Source organism: Eurytemora carolleeae, unplaced genomic scaffold (genome assembly GCF_000591075.1).
Source record: "Eurytemora carolleeae unplaced genomic scaffold, Eaff_2.0 scaffold279, whole genome shotgun sequence".
NCBI lineage: Eukaryota > Metazoa > Arthropoda > Copepoda > Calanoida > Temoridae > Eurytemora > Eurytemora carolleeae.
In genome coordinates, this window is record NW_019396265.1 from 182,178 (window position 1) to 205,257 (window position 23,080).

At 34.4% G+C, this 23,080-nt stretch overlaps 2 protein-coding genes across 2 annotated transcripts; one reads left to right on the forward strand and one right to left on the reverse strand.

Moving 5' to 3' along the window:
* The first annotated feature begins 353 nt into the window (after positions 1-353).
* On the forward strand, positions 354-11,413 carry LOC111699658 (helicase ARIP4). Its single transcript, XM_023470381.1, has 16 exons — positions 354-459; positions 1,777-2,147; positions 2,331-2,412; positions 2,565-2,788; positions 3,222-3,338; positions 3,475-3,594; positions 4,026-4,287; positions 5,476-5,610; positions 5,681-5,824; positions 6,109-6,172; positions 6,339-6,461; positions 6,948-7,161; positions 7,399-7,473; positions 8,510-8,614; positions 8,983-9,212; positions 9,400-11,413. Exons 2-16 carry the CDS (start codon positions 1,782-1,784, stop codon positions 10,523-10,525), a joined length of 3,387 nt encoding a protein of 1,128 aa, XP_023326149.1. The 5' UTR covers positions 354-459; positions 1,777-1,781; the 3' UTR covers positions 10,526-11,413.
* Positions 11,352-21,177, reverse strand: LOC111699659 (venom serine carboxypeptidase). The gene is made up of 12 exons (XM_023470382.1): positions 21,067-21,177; positions 20,803-20,931; positions 20,354-20,642; positions 20,195-20,295; positions 19,406-19,506; positions 18,093-18,174; positions 17,428-17,510; positions 16,578-16,721; positions 15,529-15,649; positions 14,300-14,397; positions 12,203-12,284; positions 11,352-11,589 (listed from the first exon to the last, which is right to left on the reverse strand). The coding sequence occupies exons 1-12, from the start codon at positions 21,133-21,135 to the stop codon at positions 11,503-11,505; spliced, it is 1,386 nt and encodes a 461-aa protein (XP_023326150.1). The 5' UTR covers positions 21,136-21,177; the 3' UTR covers positions 11,352-11,502.
* Between the last annotated feature and the right edge of the window lie 1,903 nt (positions 21,178-23,080).

Sequence of the window (23,080 nt, forward strand, 5' to 3'; positions counted from 1 at the left end):
ATATTAAAAGAGCCTCCCCCATGGGTTGCCCCCCCTCAGCCTCTCAGGGGGGCACGCGTAGAGGGCGGGGCGGGGGGCGCGGCCCCCCTCGTACGCCCCTGCTTAATATGCATCTTTTTTGATAAATAATTTAAAGTCAAAAGGTCTGAGCCCGTTCTCTCTACAGTTAGTCGTGTAGTTCACGTATCTTTGGGAGACGTTATATTGGCCGCTATGATGTCTTATGCTAAATTCTTTTCTGATAGATAATTTTTCGTTCACTTGACGACCACTACAGGAGACGCCAAGTTGTCGACCATTGTAGTTTATGGAAAGAACGGCCTCTGCTGCAATTGTATAATAGTATACACTAAACCGTATACAAAACAGCTGATCAGTTTAGTCATTACAAAACAAATGTCGGAGATTCAGTTCCATCCATCCTCAGTATCTTAAAACGAAAAAAGAAACAATTTCGAGGTGAAATAATAATTTTATATTGATAAAAAAAATATACAAGAATTCAAGGAATCCTAATCATCTTTTTAACTTTATAAAAGTTTTAAGTTTGGTCGTTTTTTGAAGTATTATGAATAGTAAAATCGTTCCTATGGGGCACAAATGTATTTCAACCCAAATAAACAATCTTAATTAATATATTAATTTAGATTTTTAAATACAAATTATTTAATTTTCGCGTAGATCTTTTTTACACTAGTTTATTCAATCTATTTATTTTATTATTCAATAGTGAATTATAATCTTAAGCATATTTTAATCTATTTATTTATTATTCAAAACATTTCTCACTTACCAAATCTGTACAGTACTATGTACAATGTTTTATATGTTTAGGGTAATTATTTAATTGTACATAAAATGCATTTAAGAAAACAATTGTTCCACATTATTTGTTATGTTTGGGTTATTAAAAAAAATATGAAATATTTTAATTCTAATTATAAATAAATTTCTATATTTTAAAATGATTTATTCTCTAGATATTGTTCAATAACAACCAAAATTGATATTTTACGAATTTAGTAAGCCTACAATATTTTCATCAACTTATTTTATAGATATTATTAATTTTTAATAAATTTTGGTTTAATATTAGTAAATTCTATAATCTTAAACTTTTGACTTGAAAAGCCGTACCATTCCTAATGTTATAATTATACCAATTGAGAGCGAAAGTTCTTTAACCCTATCCCGATTTGGCTATTTTTACCCTACTAGTTGAGAAAGGGGAGTGTACTTAGTTCATCTGGTAATTTCCTAGAGAACGATTTTTGCACCCCCCCCCTGTGGGCCCATAGCCTGTCCTAGCCGCGGCGCTCGGCTCTTTATAGCCTGTCCTAGTCTCAGCGCTCGGCCCCCCTATTCTGTCCTATAGCCGCAGCGCTCGGCCCCTAGTCCATTCTAGCCGCAGCGCTCGGCCCAGAAATTGTCTTAACCTAACCTTACCCTAAATAAGTGGTCATTTACAACTTTGATAGGAGGGGGGGGTCCAAAAATCGTATACCGGACCCCGTCTTTTCAAATACAGGTAAAAAAAAATTAGACCCAACTTCAATGAATAGGGAAAAAGTGAAGACGTTAAAGCAGTCTAGTTTTGTTATGGAGATAGAATCATGGATGGAGGTACCCCCCCCCCCTCTCTCGTTATAGTATTAAAAGTTGCAGAAGTTTCATCAGTCTAGTCTAGTTTATGCCGTTCTTGTTTTGTTTTAGAGAACTCCCTTCCTCACTGTGATAGGGTTAAAAGTTGATTTTAGATAATGTTTTATATTCCAGGTTCCATGGATCTTCTCCAGTCCGAAGGAGAGGGTGGGGACGGAGAACCACCTGGAAACAAATTTGATTCTTGCGGAGCAATGGATCTATCCTCATCTTGTTCATCCAGTCTCCACGGAGAGGAGGAGAAGGACGAACTATCCCTGGAGGATGATTACAACAGGGAGAAGATCGAGGAAGAAAATCCTTCAAGAAAAAGGAAGAACGAGGAGAAGGGAGAAACCTCTAACCCTAAACCTAGGAACAAGAGGAAGAATATCAAGGGCGTGATGTCGGATGTCGATCTGATGGTTGAAACTAAAACTGCTCAGGAAGAAGAGCAGGAGAGATTAGCTAGACTTGCGGCCCATCAAAAACAACGTTTAATGGAGGTAATATACTTATAAATAGCTGAAATTAGATTGATTCTTAAAATCGTTAAAAACGTTATCTCGGTTTAGAAAAATAACAGCATAAAAATCCCACTCCGATTCCAGAAAACAAATTATTAATTTTATCAAAGTAATTTATTAATTATGAGTAAAACTCCAGAACTGCCATATTTATTATTCTAGGGGTTTCGGGATGCATTTGACCGGACGATAAAAAACGAGGAAATCATCAGCTCGGACTCCTCCGAGGACGAAGGAAAGAAAGGTGAACATGTAAAATTATTCTTAAAAATTAAGTTTCATCCCCCCCCCTCCCCCTTTCCATCCCTAAACCCTCCAACCCCACACACCTCTATTCGAAGTGTATTTTAAAAAACGAAACACGATAAGCTGTCACAGCATTAAAAATGGTTTTAGATTTAGTCACAGTTGCTAGCTCCGATTCCGACGAGTGCCAAATCGTCTCCGACGAAGCGGACGATGATGACGACGAGGATCCAAACAACAGCGGTATGCACGTCAACGATGCTTCCAACATCCATGACGCCGATGGACGGGTTCTCGTAAATCCTGGACATCCAGCCTCAGATGATGATATATTTTTGGCTTCTCAGATATCAGCTTGTATTAAACCTCATCAGGTGAACCAGTTTTATATAATGTACAGTTACTAATTTTTTACAATTATGTAGAGGCGTACACAGTAGGGGCAGAAAATTTGTTTCCAGGGGAAGCTTAGTCCCATTTTGGGCCTGAAAAAAACAACACTGGAAACCTATAGATTTTACGACGCACGTAAATCTTTCAAATAGAACGTAGTGATATTCACTCAACGAGAATCCCTTGATTGACATAAAATAGCAATCATTGCCTTCGGAAATTTTGAAAAAAATATTTTTGCTGCCTTAAATTTTGAGACTTCATTTTGACCTTCATTTTAAAAAAGACGATGAATTAACACAATATTTTGTTTACTATGTAATTTTAAATTACTGTAACCACAAAATTATTTGGTCGATATTTTCTTTCAGTTACATGAATATAATCTCATTATAAACTTTATTTTTGATTTAGATCGGAGGACTGAGGTTCCTATATGATAATATTATCGAATCTCCGTCCCGTGTTTCAAACTCTCCAGGGTTCGGTTGCATCTTAGCTCACAATATGGGACTTGGAAAAACGATGCAGGTTTGATTTATCTCTTAACAAGAATATTTTCGCGTAATTTATTCTTTAATATTTTAATGTCTGGATCTACCTACATCAAACATATATCTACCTTTATTTCGTTTATCAATTATTCAATCAAAACCTAATATTTTAGATAGTTTCTTTTGTCGACCTATTTCTTGGTGTAACAGATGCTAAGAAGGTTCTGTGTATAGTTCCAATAAACACAATTCAGAACTGGGTTGCTGAGTTCAATTACTGGCTCCCAGCAAAGGTACATTTTCTTCATGCTCAGATTTCAGCCATTTAAAAGGCTCTATTTCCTTAAATGTGTGTAGCACTCTGATAGTAAATACGTTTTTTTTTTTCAAAGTTTTTGATTTTTTAAATTTGTATTAACTTTTAATGTGTCAGTTATTGAAATTGAATCAATTATTTTGGTTTGATCAATTGGTTGATTGGTAAAATCAATTTATTGAATGATATAATTATTGTCCTGATTGATATATTCACTTGATTCGATCAAGTAAGTTAATTGATTGAAGGATTTAACTTTATTGATGTAAAATGAGTGATATAATCACTTGATGGATTTCATCAATTGATTAATGTATTTAGTCATTTGATGATTAAATCATTTGCTTGACTAAAAACCTCATTTACAGTATTGATTAATCATTTTTCACCATTATTTTATGTTTTTAGGGTACTTATTCTAAAATAAGTGAGAAATGTAGTTCAATAAAACACAGAACGTTTCCTATCTACGCACTTAACGATTCTCTGAAGAACTTGACCCAGCGCTCCGCCGTTATTGCCTCCTGGCATCGTGATGGCGGAGTGCTTCTCATGGGTTACGAATTGTACCGCCAGTTAGCAAACCAGCGGCCTCGACGGCGGAAGGTTAAAGGAGGAACGGATTGTATAGATCTGGAAGAAGAGGATAGAAATAAACTAACTCTAGATGGTAAGTTAAGTAAAAATGGTTGCTCTAATAAAATATTTAAAATATTTAGAATATTTAAAGCAATAATTTAAAACCTAGAAAGCTGCAAAATAAACTTCTAGAAATTCAGAGTGTAAAATTGATCGTGTTCTACTCCGGACCAGAAGTTCTCTAGATACTATGCAGGATTGACTCAGTTTTAGCTTCTAAGCTTTGATTTGATTCCTGATGATAACTAGTTCAGGAATAATCTTCTGACATTATGGAGCAGCAGGATAAGTCCTGAATACCTATTTTTGGATTAATCTGGCAAACTGAGGCAGGATTAGTCCTGATGATACATAGTAAAGGAATAATCTAGTACTCCGGAGCAGGATTAGTCCTGATGATACATAGTAAAGGAATAATATAGTACTCCGGAGCAGGATTAGTCCCAATGATACATAGTAAAGGAATAATCTAGTACTCCGGAGCAGGATTAGTCCTAATGATACATAGTAAAGGAATAATCTAGTACTCCGGAGCAGGAAGATACATAGTAAAGGAATAATCTAGTACTCCGGAGCAGGATTAGTCCTAATGATACATAGTAAAGGAATAATCTAGTACTCCGGAGCAGGATTAGTCCTAATGATACATAGTAAAGGAATAATCTAGTACTCCGGAGCAGGTTTAGTCCTGATGATACATAGTAAAGGAATAATATAGTACTCTGGAGCGGAATTAGTCCTGATGATACATAGTAAGGGAATAATATAGTACTCCGGAGCAGGATTAGTCCTGAAGATACCCAGTTCAGGAATAATCTAGTACTCCGGAGCAGCATTAGTCCTGAAGATACATAGTAAAGGAATAATCTAGTACTCCGGAGCAGCATTAGTCCTGATAATACATAGTAAAGGAATAATCTAGTACTCCGGAGCAGGATTAGTCCTGATGATACATAGTGAAGTAATAATCTCCGGTGCAGGATCATCCTGATAATTCTCTATCCCGAAGGCAGATATCAGAATGGTTCGCTTAACTTTTAGAAGTACATTTATTGCTTCTATAATATAAATACATATTAAATAAAGAGTGTATAAAAGGAGAGGAAGTTGAGAAGGTCTTCTCCGGTTCCAGGGTCCGACACAACTCATTTGCGGATTTCATAATCCTCTTTCGGGGATTTCATATCCTCTACAAACTCTTAATAAATTCTAATTACAGATATAAAGCGTGCTTTAATAAATCCTGGCCCTGATCTTGTTGTATGTGACGAGGGGCACAGGATCAAGAACTCTCATGCATCCATCTCACAAGCTCTTAAGATAATCAAAACCCGGAGAAGGATTGTACTAACAGGTTCTTTTTTACCTTTATTAAACATTTTGATTAAATTGATAATCTCCTATGTTAATCCTGTTTTGATCAGGTTATCCGCTGCAAAATAACCTGATGGAGTACTGGTGTATGGTAGACTTTGTTCGTCCTAATTTTCTTGGAAACAAGACGGAGTTCTCCAATATGTTTGAGCGTCCGATACAGAACGGACAGTGCATTGATTCTACACCAAAAGGTAATATTTATCATATTCATATTAAGAAAGAAACAGATTTTGATTTACATATTTAAAACTGACGAAAAGTACAAAATCATTTATCATTCTCAGAAATAATTATGTTTGAGAACTTAATTATTCCGGGTTTGGAATTGTTAAGTGAAATATACAATCTGAAATATTTTTACAAAATCATTTAGCATTCTTACAATCAATATTTTTGATGCTATAAATAGGCCGGGGTTGGTTTCTTAACTAAAATATATGCATGTAAATAAAACTATAATTCTTAAATTTTGTAGATGTTCGTCTGATGAAGCACCGAGCTCATGTGCTTCATGAGCAACTGAAAGGATTCATTCAAAGGTAATTTTGGTTCTAAAAGTGTTTGTGAACGTCACTTTTACAGATACAGCTGATTTTTCCATGTTTTTAAGAATCTGACAAAACCGTTTCTCCGTGAGTATAACTGATTGGACCTTGAAACCACGAGTTATCTTGAATTAGCTCAGAAGTAATTTTTTCTATTTAGGAGAGGTCACGTGGTTCTCAAGAACTCTCTTCCCATGAAGAGAGAACACGTTCTGTTTATACGGCTGACTGAGATACAGAGGAGGCTCTACAAGCGGTTTATGGAGGAGCTCATTACAAACAGGTTTTCGAAATCGGAATTACTTTTATTTTTCCGAATTTTTCTTCTTTCCTCTCTTAGTTTTTGTTCGCGAGAGATTAAATAAACTTTTGAAATTTTTGAAATTCTTGATTGAGTTTTTAGAAACTTTATTCTGTACTAGCTTGGGAACCCAGCGTGGACCAGGGTATTCATAGTTTGTTCCACTCCTCTGTACACACCCCTTATCGTGAATCAAGATTTTTGCTATTTTTCCCGATAAAAGTCGACCCACTCAATTTAGAATCTCAACCAAGCTAAGAACATTTAATTGCTCCGCATGTTTTGAAGAATCTTAAAAATTCTTTCGAAATTTAGAGAACTAACCTTAAAATTTAGACTTCGTCATAACTTTTTAATCTTTGGATCCATTTCTCCTTGAAATTTTTAATTGTGTTCATACGAAGGATGCCTAAAGCGATCCCTGTAAAAGATTATTTGCTAGGTTTGAAAACTAATATTTGTTAATAGATGTGTTTCTAACCCCCTGAAAGCCTTTGCTGTTTGCTGCAAGATCTGGAATCACCCAGACGTATTGTACAATTTCCTAAAGAAGAAGGAAGAACTTGATATTGACTTTGACCCGGAGGAGATCGTGATGAAGGGGAAGGGGGCGAAGGGGGAGTTTGAGATGAGTTTACTCGTGGACGGGAAAAAGGAGGAGATAAACTATGATTGGGCCCAGGTGAAAAATTCATTTCTAATTCCTTGTCCTTAGATATAATAAGTTCGCAATCTCCAATTTGATTCATACATTTTTTCTTTATGTGATTCATTGATTTGTTGTTAAAAATACAGACAACGGTTAACATTGAACACTTGTCATTGATTATTCGAATTTATTGTAATTTTAAGAAGTTATTCATTGGTTGTTTGTATTATTCATTCTCCTCCCCCACGTATACATAGTTTAACTGTTCAGGGTATGTTGAGTGGTTACCAGGCTGAGAAGGTTGAGTTCAGTAATAAACTCCAGGTTTTCCTCGCTATTTTAGAGGTAACTAATATATTAACAGTTAGGAACCCTAGTTATTTTAGAGGTAACTAACATATTAACAGTTAGGAACTTTAGCTATTTTCATCGACACATTTCCTTAGGACGCATCGACGCATGTTAGGAGAACTGGTTCTTTTTAAGTTAGACCTAAATATCTTGTTAGGAGGCATATAAACTTGTTAGAAAAGCTAGCTATCCAGATAGATGTACATAATATTGTTAGCAGACATAGCTATCCAGTTTGCGACATTTATGCCAGCAGGAGAGATTTTTCTATCCAGTTAGGAGGTAAATACTATACATATATGCTCGTTAGAAGACATAGGTATCCAGTTTGCGACATATATGCCAGCAGGAGAGATTTATCTATCCAGTTAGGAGGTAAATACTATACATATATGCTCGTTAGAAGACATAGCTATCCAGTTTTGCGACATATATATACTAGCAGGAGAGAGTTATCTATCCAGAAAGGAGACATAGCTATCCAGTTTTGCTGCATATATACTAGCAGGAGAGATATATCAGACTAAACAAATTTACACCTCACTCCAGACCAAACTAAAGTACTTATAACTCCAGACCAAACTAAAATACTCCTCACTCCAGACCAAACTAAAATACTCCTCACTCCAGACCAAACTAAAGTACTTATAACTCCAGACCAAACTAAAGTACTTATAACTCCAGACCAAACTAAAATACTCCTCGCTCCAGACCAAACTAAAGTACTCCTCACACCGGACCAAACTAAAGTACTCATCACTCCAGACCAAACTAAAGTACTCCTACCTCTAGACCAAACTAAAGTACTCCTCACTCCAGACCAATCTAAAGTACTCCTACCTCCAGACCAAACTAAAGTACTCCTACCTCCAGACCAAACTAAAGTACTCCTAACTCCAGACCAAACTAAAGTACGAGGAGAGGATTTTGCACTTTTATCTACGTGAGTTAAATAACTGTCTCAAGTCCTTGCTTACATCTGAAGTATATATTATAAAATTTTATAAATAATAAAATTTATCTAATTTAGGAGTCTGTAAAGTACGGAGATAGACTTCTTCTCTTCTCTCAATCTCTGTGTACTCTCAATCTGTTAGAAAATTTTCTCCAGAAGAGAACCGTACCGAACTCCCAGGTAAAAAAAATCAAGATTGCCGGGGTTTTTACGAAATATGATTTCTTTAAGTTTAGAGATATAAATAATTTTTTATGTTGTCCCCGCCCGGCCTCGGGGCGGACGTGCTCAAAGTTGAATATTGAAAAAGTATTTTGTTTATCTTAGAATTTGTTAGATAGGTGGATGTATGATGATTTTTCAGTGGTGTTATTATCACTATTTGTAAGCACTAATTTCGGTTGAAATAATTTATGTTGTATTGGGATCAGTCCCTTAACGTCCGATGGCGGTCTGGTGATTTCATGTTGGGGATCTTTCACGATAATTTATTTAATTAATTAATCAAAGAGCTTGCTTAAGTTTAGTTATGAATTGTTACTTTTTAGGAGCATTGGAAGAACGGTGCAAACTACTACAGATTGGATGGAAGTACGAATGCCCTGGAGAGAGAACGATTGATAAATTCGTTCAACATAGACCAAAGATTAAAATTATTCCTCGTCTCAACACGAGCTGGTAGCTTGGGAGTAAACCTTGTCGGAGCTAACAGGGTTGTAATCTTTGATGCGTCCTGGAATCCATGTCATGACACTCAAGCAGTCTGCAGGGTTTATAGGTACACAATACACTATACACGGATACATTAACTAGGATCAGTCCTCCTACTGGGCATAGGTTATTTTTGGTGGGGTTTTTCATAAAATTGATCTCTTTTATAAAACTAATGTTTCATAACCATACTAGGAGGGGGAAAAAGTTTTAACATTTTTTTTTTTAATAATTAGTTTTAACTTGTGTTCCAGGTATGGACAAACAAAGGAGACTCACGTTTACAGACTTGTCACCGACAACTCCCTGGAGAAAAAGATCTATGACAGACAAATCAACAAGCAGGGAATGTCTGACAGGATTGTTGACGAGATGAACCCTGACGCTCATCTCAGCTCCAAGGAGGTTCACAGCCTTATCTGTGACGAGGATGAAGATCCTGTTATCGAGGATATGACACAGCATCTTCAAGGTTTCCAAGATCCTGTGATGAAACAAATAATTTCCAAGTTCGGACACATGCTCACTAAACTGCCTTTTTCTCACGAATCCCTTCTAGTTGATCGACAAGATAACAAACTGTCCAAGCACGAGAAGAAATTAGCTGAGAGAGCCTACAAAATGGAGAAAACCTCGAAAATATCCTATAGCAGACCAAGCTATGCGGCATTCTATCCCAAACAAGGATCATTTGCAACCAATCTTCATAATCCGGGTGCAAACGGATTTACCCGTAACCGTTATTACGAGAACGGAAAGAGGCTCGACTCCTGGATATCTCCGTACGGTGGTATTCCTGACGCAAGACCAGTTGCTAGTGTCCGGCCTGTTCCTTTAGACCCGGATTTTGGAAGCTCTGTAAATCAATTTTCACCACACCAACTTTCAGAATTCGAAAATATTCCAAATTCGAACCCAACCATTGAAAAAGACCGTAATGGTTCTCTGTCCTCCACGCTTAATGAACCTTCTCCAAGTACCTCTTCATCAGACAGTGTTCAAACTCCAACCAGTAAAAACATTACACAAGGGAGAATGCATTTAAATATGGAGGAACCTCGACGTAAAACAATTAACGCAAACTCTGCCATGGAAGCCTTATCCCGGCAAGGGTTTGGGATGGAGCAAGTCAAGGTTCCACGAGATCTTATTATTCCAACCAATCCCTCCGAATCCCCCATTCATCTTAAAGCCGGAGAAAACATCACAGTGATCCGAACCCCTAAGGGTGTTTATCTTAAGGTTGGAGAAAAAATAATCAAGATAAGACAGCAAGGTGCAGTCAACAGTCTATATGGAGGTTTAGCTGCTCCCACCCTTCCTCCTTCTAGCACGGAGAAATCTCCCCCTGATTTAATTGTTGAATCTAACAGCGGATAGTTCTTTCTCTTATACTACATCCGTCTTTCTCTAGATTCAATCTTAAATTTAATGTTTTATTATTTTTTTCTACGTATTGTTTATTAAATTTAGTAATGAATATATGTTTAGGAAATTTAACCGAGAATATGTAATTATATTTTTGCCTGACTGAGTTCTGAATTCATAAAAGTAAGATTGAAAAAGAAAAATAAGAGAATTAATATTTTCAGCTTTGCAGCGCTGTGCTATGCTGAAAGTATACCTCATTTGATGATGACAACCTTCACACAATTTTATCCTATACTAAATATTTTGTACTTCAGGCCTACTACTCAACCAAAACCGCCACATTACCAACCTTTCCTTTTTTTTAATTTTCATTTTTTTGAAATCCTGAACTAGTTATATTGTAAGAAACCTCATACCTAGTCTTGATTGCAATCTTTGTCAATGTTACAATACATATGTAAAATTAGTTTTTTACGTCACAGATAATATAACAGTAAACATTTACAATCCACTTCTCCTTACTTCTATTCTCAAATTCAATTATGTATTGAGAAAGGTTGATGTTCTGTGAGGGGTGTCTATTTTAAGAATCACAAACCCCCTCCTATTTTTACGAATTTTCTTTGATGATCTGGGGGAAATCAAAATTTGGATGGAGTTTTTTTTTTCTTTTTGGTACTTTTTTAACTAGTGGGAGAAAAATTATTTTCACCCACAAGTTATACAACTGTGTGTTATGTACTGAGGTGGAAGAGCTAAAAGAACACCCTATTATATGTAATATTTTCAAAAACTTTTATTCTTAGTTTTGTATAAATGTATGTAACTCAGAAAATTTTATATTAAATTCGTTTATTAAACATTAAACTTCTGCAAATATAGACTGTTCTAAATAGACGAATTCTTCTCGAGTTTAAAGGGAGTATTAACTAAATAAAAGGAGGAATATATTTTTTGTAAACACTCCCTTCACGTTGCACAGTAGATTACAAAGATCCACTTGTAAAATCCTCAAGCATCTGTTGGGCCCAGGCAGGCTGGCTTAAAGGAACCATGTGACCTGCGTTCCGAACCTAAATATAATATAATAATCTTCATTCCCTTATTCTTGTTCAATACCATACAACAGCTCAGGTTTCAAATCTATTTTTGAAAAGTATGAAAATAATAAACTGATTTTGTCCAAGCTTTTGTGCCAAAAAAAATTATAAATAGTTCATAGAACCCGCATGCATTACTTACACTAAAACTAATTTATACATTGAAAAATTCCTGATCCAAGACCTGATTTTTCTAAATTTGATTATTTAACAGAATTGACAGTTTGGAAAATGAAAGGTGTATGTCCGAATTTAATGAATTTAAGCCACGTCTTAAATCCTCCAAAAACCGGTTTTAATTGAAAAATTAAATACAAATTTAAGTGGAACCAACCATATTGAAGCCGCGGCTGAAATTCTTTAAATTCGGCCTCTACAAAACCAAGTTGGAAAGACAATGATATAAGTGAGTTTGCGTCAAGTGATAATTCCAATTGTAAAGTGTTCTGAACTCTCTGAACCTTGTTGGAAATAATCCATCTAAGAAAAATGTCATTCATAGATATTTACAATTAATTCAATAATTAGGGTAGCCCTGTTGGAGTATCTAGGATTGTGACTAACATTTCAAGTACAAGATTCCTACCAGGAGAAGGTTCAGGTTCTGTGCTTGCTTGAGATATCCCACCAACTCGTTCTCGTATCTATACGCAGTCCTCACCGTTGAGCTAAAAATAAAGAGTTCTTATAAAAATACTGGAGAGTATGGATTGAAATAAAATTTAAAAGCTTTAAAACAGGATTATTCATAAGGGATGAGGCCTCAGAGACAAATTTATTGGGCCTTTAACTCAAATTTCTGGTACCCTGCAATGCAGGTTTGTTAATATCTTTTAAAAATGCAATTATTCAATGCTTAGATAGGTATATGTTAAAAGGTCCAGGTCCTTATTAACGTCTCAAACTTTATGGGGTAGCCCGGTATTTAGTCAAATATAAATGTTCATTTTGCGTTTTTCACATCATACAGTACATAAAACGATGCTATATCGAAAAGACTAAAGGCCGATTTGACATGCACTAAAGTCAGCTGTGAACATTTGAACATTTTTCCATATGAACAAAATCAACATTCAACGTTCAATTAAACGAATTGAACTAATTATATCTTTTTCCCGCCATTTTTATTTTTTGTAATTTATCATTAGTGCAATTGATCTTTGTGCGATTTTATGGCATGTGAACATAACAATTTTCAAAGAAAAATTGTTCAAATGAACCATAAAATAGTTTCATGGAAATTTAAGTGCTATCGAACGTTAGCCGTAACAAAAATTTTCCACAGAAAAATTGTTCAAATGTACATTTCCTTGGAAATTTTAATGCTTCTGCAACGTCAGTCCTAATTTGAACTTCCACACGAAATTGTTCAAATGGACTAAATATTTTCTCGGAAATTTTAGTGCTTCTGCAACTTAAGTCCTATAAGGAACATTTTCGGTCAGAAAAATTGTTCGTTTGAACTAATTTGGAACTTGTGGCAAAATGATGAAAATTTAATTATGCTTTAGTTTAAATGAACATTTTTTTGTTCATTTGTTCTAAATATGTGTAATTGTTTGAAATAATTTGGAAATTGTGGCAAAATGATAAAAATTTTAGCTTTAGCTCATTTGAACTATTAAGGATTTCCCCACTTTTTACGGTTTTAGTCCTTAACTTTTTTTGTTCATTTGTTCTAATATTTGTTCAGAATGACCCAATTCTAGACGGGATTAATAAAAAAAAATTCCATATGGTTGGAATGTCTCCTCGTGGGGTTTAGTTCAATGAACGAATATTTTTTCATAAGGACTATTGTCCTTTTGAACGTTAGTTCCACTGAACGTTTATAGTTCAATTAATCATTAGTCCTATCGAATTCACCCATAATACTCTAAAATAGGAAGATCACTGACTTTTAGAATCAAGTTATAACTTTAAAAAGTCTAATAAAACTATTTTCTTTGTAACAACATCAAATATACTTAAGTATTCCTATAACCTCGACTTCCTATTCCTATCCATTGTTTTCTGGTTATCACTGTATAGGATCCTATATATATATATGTATACTTTACAGATTAAAGTACCTTTCTAGATTAATATCAAAATACCCTCATCATGTATGAAATGACCAGACTATAATAACAGCAATATATCTACACTTCTACAGTCTACTTACTTTTTAGAATGGTACCTAGTAGACCTAGTACCTACCAGAAAGTTACCAATATTTTACCTAATAATAGAAATGTACCTTTCTATACTAACAAAACCAAGATACCTGACAGCAAAGTACTTAACCATCGAAAGGTACCTGCCTATGTCAACAGCAAGATACCTACATATTAGAAAGGTACCTACCTATATTAACTCTATTAACAGCAGGGTACCTACGCATCATGAAAGAACATAACCTTCGAAAAAGTACATTACTATTAGAAAAGTACCTACCTATAGGAAAAGTACCTACCTTTCGGAAAAATACCTACCTATCGGGAAAGTACCTACCTATCGGAAAAGTACCTACCTATCGGAAAAGTACCTACCTATCGGTAAAGTACCTACCTATCGGAAAAGTACCTACCTACCGGAAAAGTACCTACCTATCGGAAAAGTACCTACCTATCGGGAAAGTACCTACCTATCGGGAAAGTACCTACCTATCGGAAAGGTACTTACCTATTTGAAAAGAACCTACCTATACTCAGCAGCTCCGCTCCATTCCATATCATTGATTAGATCCAAAATACCGGAATGATTGCAGATAATATCAAAATTTCCGTCGTAGATTAAAACCTACAAGATTCAGTGTTTTAGACAAATTATGTAGTTCGAAATTAAACTCCATTTTTCAGTCAAAACAAACATATTATTTCTAGGAATTTTCTTACATTTACAATAATTGCATAGCCTTTTTTTTAAATGAAAAATATCATTATTAAAAGTTGAAAGTTTACACAAATAAAAGAGATGTGTAATATTTAGAGTTACTTAAACTATCTACATACAGAGTTATCCATAAATTATGAGATTTTAATGACGACCTATGATTAAATCTGAATCTGAACGTTGTTTCTGTTCTTCCGCCTTTGTCTTTTATAATCGTAATAAATATTATCTGTGAAAGAAAGAAAGGACAGTATTCTTGTGAGCAACTTAAAATGTTATTATCAAGACTAGTCGTCTCTGAAGGACTTAGAGTCTCATCCTTTATGGATAACCCTGTATTAACAGAGAAGTTATCGGAATATTTTCTTCGGTTCTCTCTGTTTTATCTGTGATAGATGCATTGTTCGACTAATACATTCCCTCCCCCTATCCCATTCAATATTTATTTTGTGAGAAATTTTGTAGTCCTACTATAAATATTGCTTGGCCGCAAGGTTATAATGCAAGGAAAGTTATTTCAGAGCTGGTTTACGAATTTTTTGTACTGCAGTGTACTGTCTCTGGGCGGTAATGTAAACACAAGACGAATGTCGAAGCCTGATATGGGATCCATCTTTCACATAAAAATCAATGAAATATTCTGGTCATCGGAAACTTTTATGTGAATCAACAAAATTATCAAAATTTAATGCTTTTAACCTCCTCGGATACTAAACGAACACTGATGCATCTATACTTGTTTACAAATTCCGCCCAGAGAGAACTGGCTTCAATATGTACGCAGAGTATACGCAACTGCAATTAACTTTCCTTGCATTTTAACCTTTCCGGGGCGCATGTATTTTACAATTTCTTTAGTTCTTAACGTGCATTTACTTTGACCGTCCTTAAAATTTGTCCTAAATGAGTTTCATCTCAATGTAAGATGTGGATCCTGATCGTGTGCGTCGAGTACGTCCTCTTTTGCGAGCTAATATGAGAGAAGTTGAAATCCCTATTGGCGTACAACATATTTACAAACAAAAAAATAAGTTATACCTTATATTGTTCGAGGAGGAACTCTATATCATGAATGGAGGACTGCATGAAGTCGTTGATCATAGAGAAGTAAACGTCTCCGGAGTTAGGGTACTCCAGGGTTCCAACATGCAGGGCTTCTCTAGAAATAGATTAAGATTTACAAATATGTACATACCATTCAGCGGGGGCTAAGCCTCCCCCCCCCCTGGAATTTAATAACTATTTATTACACTGTTATTTTGCTTCGCAGTGTTATGAAGTTTTTGGACAGAAATTTTCTCTTTATCGAGAAGGTTCAAGCCTTTTTAGATTTAACAAAATATAATCTAAAATGGCGAGAACCTTCGAGATGTAGAGAAAATTTAAGTCTTATATCAATGGCTATTTAAAGATCAAACAAGCTTTGGAACAAAGCAGAAGTCAAAATATGAAGTTGATTTCAATTTTATTTTCATTTCAATTGAAAAAATATTTTGGAAATATTCTAATAGTTTTGAAGAAAATCCGGGAACCAATCAAAAATTTACAGCACACGTGCTATACGATTGGACATACAAACAGAGATTACAACTTCTATATATAAAGGCTTGTCTTTCTGTCTGTTTGTTTGTTTGTATCCAATAAACGTCAAAACGGCTGAACCGATCGGGCCCAAATTTTTTGTGGGACATCTAGGGACCCCAGGGACGGTTTATGAATGATTGAAATTTTAAAAATTTGTGTTTTAAAGGTTTATAATTTTGTAAAAAAAATTAAATTTTTGAAAATCCGCAAAATTTTTTTCATCTAAAAGCCTAGAAAGAAGGGCGCGAAGCGCCTTGAATTTCTAGTTATATATATAGATACGCCCCTGGTATTGAACTCATCGTGGTAATTTTAGTTTAATGCCTTTTTAAATCAAATAGTTTAAACCGTAAAACTGAATACTTAAAAACCATGACAACACCCTGGCTAATTCTATCGACAATAATGTACTATAAAGATTATTAAAGTTTCTTATTTTAAACAACTTGGACCCAAAAGACAGTTTCTCCAGGGCCATGTTTAGAGACTATCCTAGTACTAACCTAGTTGACTCAAGGTTACAGAATATCTCGTAATCGTCCTCTGAGGGATCGTAATCTGCCTGAGTTATCTCGTAGTAGTAACTGTACTCCATCCTGTCCAGGAAATATCCAAACTCATTGTTCCAGGACAGCCAGGCATCATACCTTACAATCAGGTATCTTGGTGTGAATAATTTCAAAAATTACGCGGCATCACCGATCAAACTTTGCGACCTCATAACTCCTCTAATTTTTATTCTAGACCAAATCTTATAACAACAAACTTGTTTTTCATTGATTGTCCAAGAAAGAAATTTAAAAAAAAAATTCAAACTAAATGAAACTGAATTGTCTATATATCTTTAACTGATGAAAGTCATGTACAATGTTTTGTATATAGTACATTAAATATGTTTTTTTACTTAACCGTTCTGGATAAATATTTCTGAGAGCTTTAATATTTATGTGGGATTTTCAGATTAAAAATAAATAAAAAAAGTGAGTTGGTGAAATAAAACCAAGTCGAGACTGTCTAAAAAGGAATTGAGTTTTTGCCACAAACTCAAATTTTCTAATCCTAATATCTTTGCAACCTGATGGTGTATTTTTTATTTCAAACTTAGTTTTTCTGATCCATCAAATTTCATATGGTTGAAATGTCTAAGGTCTCTAAGATTGGGTTGCAAAGATATAGGTATTAGAAAATCAAAGTTTGTGCCAAAGTTGTCAATATTTTAGTGAGTTCCAAAAGAAATAATTTGCATAAATTTTGAATTTTTCTATTAAAAATTTAAAACTTTTCAACCGATTTAGAACAGAAATAGAAATAATTTGAATTTATTCTGTTCTCCATGTTGTCTTACGGTCTTACCATTGTTCCTCATTGATGAGAGATTGTGTTTCTGATTCCATATTCAAGGATAAAGATAGTTCATTCTCATCAATTAATCCAACCTTAACAATACCTTCATCAATTAATCCAACCTTAACAATACCTTAATCAATTAATCCAACCTTAACAGGGGCGGGGGGACATTCGCCCCCCCTGACAGATTCAGGGAGGGGCGTAGCACCCCCCCCCTGAATTTGGAATTTTTTGTTCCTATTTTCAGAATAGCTTCTCAATAGCATGCTTAAGGGAAAGAAACCCCAGTGCAAAACAGGAAAAATATCTGTCTTAATAAACAATAATGTGTGAAAAGTTAAAAATCTAGTTTTTTAGTCTTTATTCATTAATTTTGACTCTTTTTGAGTCTTTTAAGTCAAAAAAAATTGTCACCTGCGGCACGATTTTTTGTTCCTAATTATGAATTTTTTTTCTTCCTAAAAACTCCCCCTCACTTAAATCCTGTATCCGCCCCTGAACCTTAACAATATCTTCATCAATTAATCCGACCTTAACAATATCTTCATCATTAAATATATTTAAAACTTTTTTCTTTTATGTTGATTGTGATGAATAATTTTTAATAAATAAATTTTAAGAAGTTTTTTTTCCCATGACAAGAATCTCTGAAGATAAGAATATTATTTAACCTGATAAAGGAAGTTTCCGTATCTTGCATTATGAAAGGGAGACATCCATCCATCTCCTATTCCCAACCCCGCCAGATTTATTCTGATAAGAAAATTTCCAAATAGGACAAGCTTCACTAGTACAGGTTTAAACTGTTTTAGTACTGAAATTACAGTTTTGATAAGAATTGCAATAGTCCTGACAGTACAATATAGACTAAATCAATTGCAATAGTCCTGACAGTACAATATAGACTAAATCAATTGCAATAGTCCTGACAGTACAATATAGACTAAATCAATTGCAATAGTCCTGACAGTACAATATAGACTAAATCAATTGAGTCTTTACCACAAATTCAAATTTCTAAGCCCTAAATCTTTTCAACCTGATGGTGTAAGTTTTTTTATATCAAACTAAGAGTATTTGATCTAACAGAGTTAATAGTTTGAAATATATAAGATTTACGATATAGGGATAAAAAAAAACTGATATTACCGAGATTACTATAGTCATGACAATATTAACTAAACTCATACTTGATATTATCAGGATTACTAATCCTGACAGTATAAACTAGACTATATACTTGATATTATCAGGATTACTAGTCTTGACAGTATAAACTAGACTATATACTTGATAGTATCAGGATTACTAGTCCTGACAGTATAAACTAGACTATATACTTGATATTATCAGGATTACTAGTCCTGACAGTATTAACTAAACTATATACTTGATATTATCAGGATTACTAGTCCTGACAGTATAAAGTAGACTACATACTTGATATTATCAGGATTACTAGTCCTGACAGTATAAACTAGACTACATACTTGATATTATCAGGATTACTAGTCTTGACAGTATAAACTAGACTATATACTTGATATTGTCAGGATTACTAGTCCTGACAGTATAAATTCGACTTTATACTTGATATTTTCAGGATTACTAGTCCTGACAGTGTAAACTAGACTATATACTTGATATTGTCAGGATTACTAGTCCTGACAATATAAACTAGACTATATACTTGATATTATCAGGATTACTAGTCCTGACAGTATAAACTAGACTATAAACTTGATATTATCAGGATTACTAGTCCTGACAGTATTAACTAAACTATATACTTGATATTATCAGGATTACTAGTCCTGACAGTATAAACTAGACTATATACTTGATATTGTCAGGATTACTAGTCCTTACAGTATAAACTAGACTATATACTTGATATTATCAGGATTACTAGTCCTGACAGTATTAACTAATACTTGATATTATCAGGATTACTAGTCCTGACAGTATAAACTAGACTACATACTTGATATTATCAGGATTACTGTTCTCCTCGTGAATCTTTTTAGCAATTGAAGGAACAAACTTCCCGGCATAGGACTCTCCGAAGGGATAGAAGTCGTTGCCCTGAGAAAAAAAAATTGAAAAGAACCTGAGATCAGAATTTTCGTATTTAAACCGTTTAGACACCGAAGCCTAGTAGCTATTCAGCAGGGGCGTACGAGAGTATTTGTGTATGGGCGGAGGGACATTCATGCGCGAGTCAGCGCGGAAAAAATTTGGTGCCCCCCCTTTAAACCCCCTTTTAAAAAAAATAACGATACCTTTTAAACTATATAAACTATTCGATCATATACACATTTCCATATAACAAGTGTTAATAAATTATTTATATAATTTTCTTAAGTGGACTCATCAGACACTTCCTCTTAATACTGTGACTGGTGTAAGCTTTAATGGGTGAAAAATAGAGATGGAAACGTTTCTTTAAAAATATTTATATTTTCATGGAAACGATACATATTGTATAATTATGAATAATGATATCAAAGTTAAGGGCAAAAGTGAGATTTAAAGTATTTTTTGAATGGGTGCCCCCCCTCAGGCCCCCCCCCCTCGTACGCCCCTGCTATTCAGAATAATATCGTGCTCTAAATAATTATCCCCCAGCTCTAAATTATTCATCAAATGATCAAATATGCTTTAACATCTCGATAATACCTTCGCAAAGATTCAACGATCCAAAGTAAACTATAAAAGGATAAAATTGAAATAAGAATAAAACGCACGGAGCACCCTAACTAAGGTACATTACCTGGTACATAGGGAAGAGTTTAAACCACTGCTGGAGCATGTTGTACAGGTTCTGGGACACGTCATCCTGGGTCTCAGGCAGCTTGTCACTAAAGGAGTAACCTAGACATTTTTTTAGCATGGAAAGTTATATTCAATCATTTTTCTTACTGGGTTATACCTGCTCCGACTGGGTTATCAATGTATATGATATTATGTTTTCTATGCCAGGAGTAAGGATTGTCACGAACTCCAAAGTTTCCGTTTTCATCATCTCCAGAGAGTAAAGGTCCGTGGAGTTTCAAGAGTCCGAACATAGATGAACCTCCAGGTCCTCCCTGGAGCCAGATTACTACTGGAGCAGTATCAGGGTTCTCTGCTGCAGGGAAGAACCAGAAGAACATGTTTCCATTGTTCTCCTTGTCTGCAGTAATGAACCCAGAGTAGCTCTCGATATCACTGTGTGTTCCCTATAAGGACAAAAAGATATTTAAAATATTTAAACAACAGGTTTTGAATGTTTGAAATTGACTCTTGATTAGGAATTTTCTATGAAATTGAGAACTTACATATTATGTCTAAATTAAAAATATTCTAAATGTAATTCAAAATTTTATAAAATCTAGTGACCTCCAGGAGGGTGGAGTCAACCCTGGCGAGGTTGCGCCCTGTCTCCACATCTCCAGATTCAATGTAGGGGGTGAGAAACAGAGGTTCTCCGACATCCTCTACTCTAGTCTTAGGGAAGTTTCGGACCGGCTGCAAAACATTTAAAGAAATTATTCATTATATCTTTTTTTAAATATTTCAAAATTAAGTATTTACTATATGTAAATACATTTTAAATATTTGTTTGTATGTAATATAGAAATTTACAACTAATTTCTATTGTACCTGGGGCCTGAGTGGTCTGTATGCCAGAGCAAGGGTGGAGAGGAAAGAGAGAAGAATAAGCAACCTCATCCTTGTAAGGTTTATGGTCTTCTTGTCTCATCTTGTTATCAGGGTTTCTTCTTATCTTAGCGTGTCAATTTTCATTACGTAGGTTTTCTTTACAGATAATGCTTTTGCATCAGGTTAAAAAAAAATATTTCTTGATACGTTAAATTAATGCTTAAAAAATATATTTCTGAAACAGAGGATAGAGATGGGAAAATTTTTCAAAAAAACTTCGGCCCTGGATTACACAGACATTTTTATCTAAAATTTTCTGTTGGGTTTTATCTTAATTTTAATAATTATGATTAGGGTCATGTTTGAATATGTAAAAATTCGTTATCATTAGGGTACTTTTTATAACGCTCTAAGTACTTGGTCCACAAAATAAATCAAAATAAGAAAACAATTTTCAATGAAAAGAGTTTGTTTAAAACAGTTCAATGAATAAATTAAACATATCTTGATGTAAGGCCTTTTTTACCAGTGTTAACATCCTGGAGTTGAGAGTATGTAGTCCAACTGGAGAACTTGAGAGTACATAGTCCAACTGGAGAACTTGAGAGTATATATTCCAACTGGAGAACTAGAGAGTATATATAGTCCAACTGGAGAACTTGAGAGTATATGGTCCAACTGGAGAACTTGAGAGTATATAGTCCAACTGGAGAACTTGAGAGTGCATAGTCCAATTGGAGAACTTGAGAGCATATAGTCCAACTGGAGAACTTGAGAGTACATAGTCCAACTGGAGAACTAGAGAGTATATAGTCCAACTAGAGAACTAGAAAGTACATAGTCCAACTGGAGAACTTGAGAGTATATATTCAAACTGGAGAACTTGAGAGTATATATTCCAACTGGAGAACTTGAGAGCACATAGTCCAACTGGAGAACTTGAGAGTACATAGTCCAACTGGAGAACTTGAGAGTATATAGTCCAACTGGAGAACTAGAGAGTACATAGTCCAACTGGAGAACTTGAGAGTATATAGTCCAACCGGATAACTTTTAAGATTAAAGAAAAATTATGAGGTGCAAACGTGAACTTAATGGTTTGTAGGAAAGTTTTGAGGTTTGCGGAATAATTGTGATGTTTACATAAGAATTTTTAAGAAAATTTCAAAGTTGAAAAAAAGCATTTTGTGAAAAAGGTTTGTCGTAGAGCCTAAAGCAGAACTACGAAGTATACTGGGTCAAGAGACCAGTAAATATTTAGAGGAGAACTGAAAATTTAAAGGAGAACTGAAAGGTTTAAAAGAGATCTGACAGGTTTATAAGAGATCTGAAAGGTTTATAAGAGATCTGAAAGGTTTATAAGAGATCTGAAAGGTTTATAGGAGATCTGAAAGGTTTATAAGAGATATGAAAGGTCTATAAGAGATCTGAAAGGTTTATAAGAGATCTGAAAGATTTATAAGAGATCTGAAAGGTTTATAAGAGATCTGAAAGATTTATAAGAGATCTGAAAGGTTTATAAGTGATCTGAATGGTTTATAAGAGATCTGAAAGGTTTATAAGAGATCTGAAAGGTTTATAAGAGATCTGAAAGGTTTATAAGTGATCTGAATGGTTTATAAGAGATCTGAAAGGTTTATAAGAGATCTGAAAGGTTTATAAGAGATCTGAAAGGTTTATAAAAGATCTGAAAGGTTCAAGAAGAGCTGGAAAGTATAGAACAGGGCTTAAAGCATCTAAAAGAGAAAACCAGGTTATTATTGCCTGACTTAATAAAAAACATAATGTCTGATAAATAAAAAAAAAATTAAAAGTTCTCTAATTTATTCCATGGTTTACATATACAATAAATACATGATGATATAAAAAATTATTTTAAACTAAATTTTAGAAATTTTGACTAACTCAAAATTTCGGAAAGTTCAAAATCGAATAAATATTTAGGGTTAAAATATAAGTGGTTATATTTTGTAATTTCTTAAATGCACCGCGTACTATTTTACAGGGATTATCA

Excerpts from the sequence above, each read along its gene's own strand:
- LOC111699658 (XM_023470381.1), top strand. The coding sequence starts at position 1,782 with ATGGATCTTCTCCAGTCCGAAGGAGAGGGTGGGGACGGAGAACCACCT. Across the intron at positions 7,162-7,398 it reads TAAACTATGATTGGGCCCAG|GGTATGTTGAGTGGTTACCA; the intron begins GTGAAAAATTCA and ends TTAACTGTTCAG. Across the intron at positions 8,615-8,982 it reads GAACCGTACCGAACTCCCAG|GAGCATTGGAAGAACGGTGC; the intron begins GTAAAAAAAATC and ends GTTACTTTTTAG.
- LOC111699659 (XM_023470382.1), bottom strand. The coding sequence starts at position 21,135 with ATGAGGTTGCTTATTCTTCTCTCTTTCCTCTCCACCCTTGCTCTGGCA. Across the intron at positions 20,643-20,802 it reads TTGACTCCACCCTCCTGGAG|GGAACACACAGTGATATCGA; the intron begins GTCACTAGATTT and ends TTGTCCTTATAG. Across the intron at positions 19,507-20,194 it reads AACTCTTCCCTATGTACCAG|GGCAACGACTTCTATCCCTT; the intron begins GTAATGTACCTT and ends TTTTTTTCTCAG.